This window comes from Lampris incognitus, chromosome 5 (genome assembly GCF_029633865.1).
Source record: "Lampris incognitus isolate fLamInc1 chromosome 5, fLamInc1.hap2, whole genome shotgun sequence".
NCBI classification, from domain to species: domain Eukaryota; kingdom Metazoa; phylum Chordata; class Actinopteri; order Lampriformes; family Lampridae; genus Lampris; species Lampris incognitus.
The window spans coordinates 5,690,852-5,698,449 of NC_079215.1; the positions used below are offsets into that span (position 1 = coordinate 5,690,852).

At 45.9% G+C, this 7,598-nt stretch overlaps 1 protein-coding gene across 1 annotated transcript; it reads right to left on the reverse strand.

Annotated features, from left to right (window-relative positions):
- Nucleotides 1-1,501: 1,501 nt before the first annotated feature.
- On the reverse strand, nucleotides 1,502-5,540 carry LOC130112371 (trypsin I-P1-like). The gene is made up of 6 exons (XM_056279707.1): nucleotides 5,491-5,540; nucleotides 3,701-3,878; nucleotides 3,325-3,513; nucleotides 2,874-2,953; nucleotides 2,241-2,374; nucleotides 1,502-1,932 (listed from the first exon to the last, which is right to left on the reverse strand). The coding sequence occupies exons 1-6, from the start codon at nucleotides 5,528-5,530 to the stop codon at nucleotides 1,789-1,791; spliced, it is 765 nt and encodes a 254-aa protein (XP_056135682.1). The 5' UTR covers nucleotides 5,531-5,540; the 3' UTR covers nucleotides 1,502-1,788.
- Nucleotides 5,541-7,598: the final 2,058 nt, after the last annotated feature.

The following is a 7,598-nucleotide window of genomic DNA, read 5'->3' on the forward strand; positions in this document are numbered from 1 at the left end:
GCTTATAGTGATGCCATGAGGATACTGCTAAAAAGACCCAGATGGTGTAGTGCAAGTGAAATGTTTGTGGCTGCAGGAGTCAGTACCTTTCAGGCTCTTCTAAGAAATCTTATGTATAAATGTATTTGCCGGCCCAATGACTCTGATATGTGAACATCAAGAGTTTGACTAATATAAGATTCAGGGCCACACGCTACCAAGCCCGGCTGTGGGACCACTGGTATAGCTGCCTCCTTATAACACACTGACTTGTTCCATTTATGTTATTTTATTGTGTTTACTCTGTATTGTCTGGGGTTTGTCTTTTACCTATTTGTCTTTGTCTGCTGTGGACCCCGAGTCTGCAATAAAGTTTGCATTGAATTGAATTGAATAGTGATTTTTAGCCCATTGTTCTGATTCTGGTTCTGGTGGTGGGAGGAAACAGGAGCACCCGGAGGAGACCCACGCAGACACGGGGAGAACATGCAGACTCCACGCAGAAAGGACCTGGGATGGCCCGGGGTTTGAACCCAGGACCTTCTCGCTGTGAGGCAACAGCGCTAACCACTGCGCCACCGTGCGGCCCTGCAGGGTATTGGCCCATGCGTCAGAGAGGCATGACACGCGGATGTGCAGTTGGTGGAGGCCTGGGCGCTCAGATCTCCGAGCGAGCCAGGATGCTGCTGCCTGTCTAATGCTGGACCCATATGAAGTCCGGGTCTACTGTTTGGTCCAGCAGATGTTAACTGTTACACCATGTGGGACCTGTGAGAAGCCTCCTTTGTTTCATTTGCACACGTGTGTGCCTGACTAAAAAACCCACACTTGATTTGATCCGAACACACTTGGCCTGACTTGGTGAGTAGGCTACTGTTGCTCACACATTTACTCTGTAAAGTCTGCAGCTTTTATTTTCCCTTTTTCTTGTGGATTTTTCTCCCCAGTTGTACTTGGCCAATTACCCCACTCTCCCGAGCCGTCCCGGTCGCTGCTCCACCCCCTCTTCCGATCCGGGAAGGGCTGCAGACTACCACATGCTTCCTGCAGGGGCGCAGCGGGGGGGGGGTGCAGAGGGTGTAATGCACACATGCGCCGCATATAGTTACATGTTATATTTTTAGTTATGATCTTTTTTTTGCATACGGCCTTTTGGCGCCCCCGCTGATGCAGCGCCTGTGTGCATTGCACCCTCTGCACCCACCCCCCTCGTTATGCCCCTGGCTTCCTGCGATACATGTGGAGTCGCCAGCCGCCTCTTTTCACCTGACAGTGAGGCGTTTCACCAGGGGGACGCAGCACGTGGGATTCCCCCCAGTTCCCCCTCCCCCGCTAAACAGGCGCCCCAACCGACCAGAGGAGGCGCTAGTGCAGTGACCAGGACACATCTGGCTTCCCACCCACAGACACGGCCAGTTGTGTCTGTAGGGGCGCCCGAGCAAGCCGGAGGGAACATAGAGACTCGAACTGGCGATCTCCGTGTTGGTAGGCAACGGAATAGACCGCCACGCCACCCGGACGCCCGTGTGCACCTTTCTGAAGTTTAATCACTCTGTGTTTTTATTCACAGGCCATTTCTCACTTGTCTCCTGTCCTTTCATTGGTTCTGTGAAGCATTGTGAAACAGGACACAGGTGAGAAAACCTCACTAGTGTTCACTGCAAACTGCATTGTTCCATTAGCAAAGCAGTATCTACATTACAGCGAAACTAATAATGAGACACTTAAATAAAGAGAAGAAAGCAATGACAACATGTTCTTGTAGGGAGATGAGAGATCTCAACATTTATTCTTTATTATTATGAGTCATTAACCCTGGATAGTTGTCTTGATCCAATCCAAGTACCTGCAGACATCCATGAAGTCGGCTGGTGAACTACAGATCGCCGTCCCACTCCCGCTGTGGACACCATAAATCTTCTTGTCGTACACCACCCCTCCACCAGAATCCCCCTAAAGCACCGAGAGAAGATGGAGTCAGAGAGCAACACGTCTTGGAAAGCGGCATCAAAGTTGCTTTTAAGAAAAGTGAAATACTCACTCCTGGTAAAAGCCACCTTTAGTTTTTGAGCACATTGAAAGTCAAAGGAATTTGAAAAAAATAAAATAAAACTTTCCACACGGCATTGTTTATTTTCTCTCTCTCCATTCATTTGACATATTCAAAAGGTGCAACCAAATATTCCTTATCTTCCTCCGGGCAATTTTTTCAGCAAGCAGCCGTGAGATTATAGTTCTTGGAAAAGAAAAACTTTACTCACCGGACAGGTATCAACTCCACCTGATGTTTTGCCGCACAAAAGGCGCCGCACGAAACCCTGAACAGTATCGTCGTCACACGCAACCGTTTCCATGTCGACACACTGCAGGGTGGCAGGGAGGTGTTGTGGGATGTCTAGAAAAATACACGGTGATGAGAGGATGCTGGAGTTCTGTATCTGCAGAAACCGACCGGTGCAAATGGTTTTGCAATGAAATAACTTCCACTGTGCTCACTAACAAAATAAAACGTTATATGCAGTCAGTCCTGGTTATGAAGACCAAATATCAACTACAGACAGTAAAGACTTCATGTCAGCCAAAATCCCGTCACTGATCAGGACTAAAAATGAATTGTAAAGATGACAACTTAAAATTGAAAGTAGAAATGAAAACGTGTAGAGTCCCTGATAATGACCAGGCCTGATCTGTGCTTGTCAAGTTGTTGTAACGTCATCTTCTTAACACTGTCTACATGGTGTATCTGCAGTAGCAGCCATAGCTTGTATGTGTTAAAGATGAGAGAGAGGAAGGGTGCATAATCTGATAAAGCTAATGAGACAGATTTAGGACTCACAGCGTATTTGAAACATATATACTGTGTTCTTTAGATTGCAGTGCCACCATAACCTTACCTGCTTTTACCTCTCCAGGTTTTCCAACATAGTTAGCGTAGCCAGCGACCTGAACTTTGACCCCACCGCTGGTTTGAGGACTGTGGAACAATGTGTGCCAAAAAAAAAGAAAGAAGTGAATTTGGGCACATTTACAATCAGGCAAAAGACATGACAGAAATTCATTCCCATGAAAAGCAGCCCCAAAGATAATCCAGACTGCTTGTAAATGATGGCATCATGATTGTGGATGGAATGGAGGCTAAGAGCTATTTAAACATCTCGTAGTTGGAAGGTTAGAAACCACAATCTTTTAATATCGCCATCGCCAACTGTGGGAGACTGTAATTTTATTTGGTTAATCCACGTCTTCGTGTGGAATTGTGTTTGTAGCAGCCAATCACAGGAAAGAGCATGGTATGTTTTCAGCAGACTTAGTCAAGTAAAATAAATAAATGAATAAATAACTCACTTCTTTGGGTCAGGTACAACACTCTTCGTACAGTCGGGTAGATCCACTGGTGCAATCCCTGTCACAGCTGTCGACAGCTTCAGCAGCATGATGTCATGTTTATTTGTACCTTCCATATATATCTTGTGTTCTGCTATCGTTTGTCTTGTGCCACCAGATGGATGTACTCCTGGTTCTGCTTCAAGACTCCTGACATTTTGGAGGTTAAAAACCCAGTTCAGCAAACTCTGTCCCTTTCTTCATCATGGATAACACATCTAAACTTGTTTTCTCCTGCCCATTAACATCCTTTAAGATACAGATCAGTTCTCTTAACATCATCGTAGAGAAAGTCACACACTATCACACAGTTTTAAGTTAGTTATTCATTTCTCACCTCTGATCATTCACTTTAAGCCAGCAGTGAGCTGCAGTTAGAACCCACTTATCACTGATCAGAGATCCACCACATTCAAGTTGGCCACCTATGCTCAGACGGACATGAAACTTCCGTTCATCTTTTCCACAGTCATGACCTCCAATGATCCTTTTCTCCACACCTCCCAAAGTGACATCTGAAGGAGAAGGAGCGTTGTCCACCAATTACTCGCAACACAAACGGGAGAGGAGATCAGCCACGGGGGGGAGAAAAGCACCGAGTGAGCTGAAGGGTTGCTAACGTGGAGGATACAAACACAGCTGATAGCTGTCATGACTCACCAGAGTTTGCTCTAATCCAAAATAAAACTGACAAAAATATTATCAATGAACAAATCAAACGATAGATAGATTGATCGATAGAAAGATCAGTAAAAAAGGAGTACAGATGCTCTTCAAAACAAGATGCAACATGCCAGTTTGCAAGTATCTTGAAACTGAAAGAAGATATGAAGCAGTTCTTGGAGGTAACTCTTGATAAATTAAGAGGAAAAAATGCTGCTTCTGTCCTTTACACAGAGGTTCCCATCTTTCTCATGCCGTCACCCACCTGTGGAGACACTTTTAGGCCCAGGACCCACCAAATATTTTGTGCAATAGAATAAACAGTAAGTTCTCATTATATGTTGAAAAGCAAGGTAACTAACAAGGAAACAAGGTAACTAACAAGGAAACAAGGTAACAAGGTAACTAACAAGGAAACAAGGTAACTAACAAGGAAACAAGGTAACAAGGTAACTGACAAGGAAACAAGGTAACTAACAAGGAAACAAGGTAACAAGGTAACTAACAAGGAAACAAGGTAACTAACAAGGAAACAAGGTAACTAACAAGGTAACTAACAAGGAAACAATGTAACTAACAAGGAAACAAGGTAACTAACAAGGTAACTAACAAGGAAACAAGGTAACTAACAATCCTCTTGATTGTTCATCGATGCAGTATTTCCCTTTTCAGTCTTCAGTCGTGACCTACTAACGAGCACATGAAACAAGTCTCAAGATTGAATGTTATTTTGGTGATATTTTGGAAAGAAAGAAAAAAGAAAATCCTGTCTCTGAGCATCTTTTTTTTGGGGGGGGTCCCCCATTTTTTCCCCCAACTGTATCAAGCCAATCACCCCACTCTTCCCAGCCCTACCGGTCGCTGCTCCACCCCCCTGCTGATGCTCGGAGGGCTGCAGACTACCACATGTGGAGTCGCCAGCCGCTTCTTTTCACCTGACAGTGAGGAGTTTCACCAGGGGGGGGGGCGTAGTGCGTGGGAGGATCACGCTATTTCCCCCAGTTACCCTCCCCCCCGAACAGGCGCTACGACTGACCAGAGGAGGTGCTAGTGCAGCGACCAGAACACATACCCACATCCGGCTTCCCACCCGCAGACACGGCCAATTGTGTCTGTATGGACGCCCGACCAAGCCGGAGGTAACACGGGGATTCGAACCGGCGATGGCCGTGTTCAACGGAATAGACCGCCACGTTTCCCGGACGCCCCGAGCATCTTTTAAAGATGACAAAGGGGCAGCGCACCGCTGGTAATTGGGGTGATAGTACTCTTTAAAGCAGTAATCTGATGTAATGTGAATAATGGGAATGCTGTGCTGGCAAAACCCTCCGCTGAAACACATGAAATTAACTCAACAAACATTCCTCAGTTCCAACAATACAAACACGACAAGGTAAACGCAAAAAAAAGTAACATGAATCATCAGAAGTGTGACACACAAGGCAGACATTACTGAATACTCACCAGCCCATAGCGACAGGAGAAGAAGTATCAGCCAAGCCATTGCTGTCGATGATGACCCTCACAAGTCTGAGATCCAGCTGGGACAGAGGTCCCTTTTAAATGAATCCAACCTCCATGTGGAAGTTTATCAGCACATTTTCCTGGGCTATAAAATTCTGTACAGTTATGCAAATAGGTTAAACCCATCTAATCTGTTCCCTTATCCTCGAGTGTCTTCACATTGAGAAGACAATAAAACACAACTGAGAGCTAGGTTTGGTCGCTAACTGTTAAAGTTGTTTCTTTGGCTTCACTAAATACCCTTAAAAATGAATAACATTAGGCAAATAATATTTTGCCTTGAAAACGTTGAATTGGGATGTGCCCCCCCCCCCAACTGACGTGTGTCCAGTGCAGGGGTCATCACCGGGTCGGCTTGTGACGGCCTTTTTGGTCAAAATGCGATTTTTACCACGGACATAGAAAATGTGAAGTGGTCAAATATTACCAAAACAAATAATTGCATGCTAGACCTCACAATGTGCCATACTACATGTTTTAATATACTACATGATTTTAAAATGATAGTATTTCTGACATGAAGAAGCAGTGCCCTACCTTGTTATGATGAAAACTTGCAGACTGGAAAGTCAGCCGTTGTATATGGGCAGGTGACAATCCTGACAGGCATCAATGCGGCATGCTCCAAGTTTATTTCGTATTTAAAATCTAACAGCGTTCATATGACCGAAACCTCGCTCACAGCTGCAGGTGTCTGGGCTTAATGTGAGCAGGAGTGCTGCAAGTTTGCTCGGTCCATTGTACTCCTCGCTGTTCTCAAACAGATGGCACAAGAATTTGACCAGGTCACTGCTGCATCGGTCAGACATGAATAATGTCTTTATGCCATCATCTTCGCAAAAGACGAGGTACTGTGACTGCAGTTCGGGACCAGACACGTTTTTTATAAACCTCTGCGTGATGTTGGGTTTGGGGTTCAGGGGATCAAGAAAGAGCATTTGTTTTCTGGGAATCTCGTCCCAGAGGCACTTTGTAGCTTCTTTGCATCGTTGACTAACGTGATGTTGAAGTTCAGTATCTCTGAATCTGAGAGATGGTGTTCACATTTGAATTCGTCAATGAATCCGTTCAAACTCACGTTTGGAATTGTCAAGTGTCTCGGATCAGTAAACCAGGTGTGGTCGTTTCTGTTCAACAGGAATGGATTCAGAATTACACGCATGTATTTCCGGATGTTATTGTATCCTTTAGTCGAGCGGTTAGTGATGTCGCCTTGTGGTGCAGTACACCCCATGTCGAATCCCGCACCGGGCGAGAAAACAGCTCGGTTACATTGGTGGCAGCGGTGGGATCCAGAAGTGTGCAGATCCTCAGAAGTCTCTTTGGAGCGCGGGAATAACAAAGTGCGAGGGCGCGCTTCCGGGAGAGGGTGACGACTGCAAACTACTAATAAGACCCACTGGCCGATCAACTGGAGCAGGGGTGTCAAACTCCAGGCCTCGAGGGCCGCAGTGTCTGCAGGTATTTGTTGCAACCGTGCACTACACCACCTGATTTGGGAAAGGAACTAGTTTAATCAGGTGGTGTAGTGCATGGTTGCAACAAATACCTGCATACATAACGGCCCTCGAGGCCTGGAGTTTGACACCCCTGAACTAGAGGGTCTGACCCTTTAGTCGAGCGGTTAGTGATGTCGCCTTGTGGTGCAGTACACCCCGTGTCGAATCCCGCACCGGGCGAGAAAATAGCTCGGTTACATTATTCTAGGCAGAGTACAAACTCACGTTCTCCTTCTGTAGTTTCTCGTTCTTTCTAGCCAGCAGTGGAAAAATCCAGTTGAGAAACAGTAAGTACAGAATGAATTTGGGATTGTGCAGCATGTCACCAAATGTACCGCAACTTCGTCGATAGCGAACAGAACCCTCGCTTCCATTTGCAATGCTCTCAAACTGTAGGACGAGGCTGGCTCGAAGTTCCACGAAGTGCTCTACACAGGCTGCAAGGATCAGCCACCGAATTTTTTGTGTGAGTGACCAGGGGGTTGTATTCTTCATCATTTCCCGGGTAGATGAAGCTCATCAGCCTTGTCAGGCAGTTCATCTAGGAGA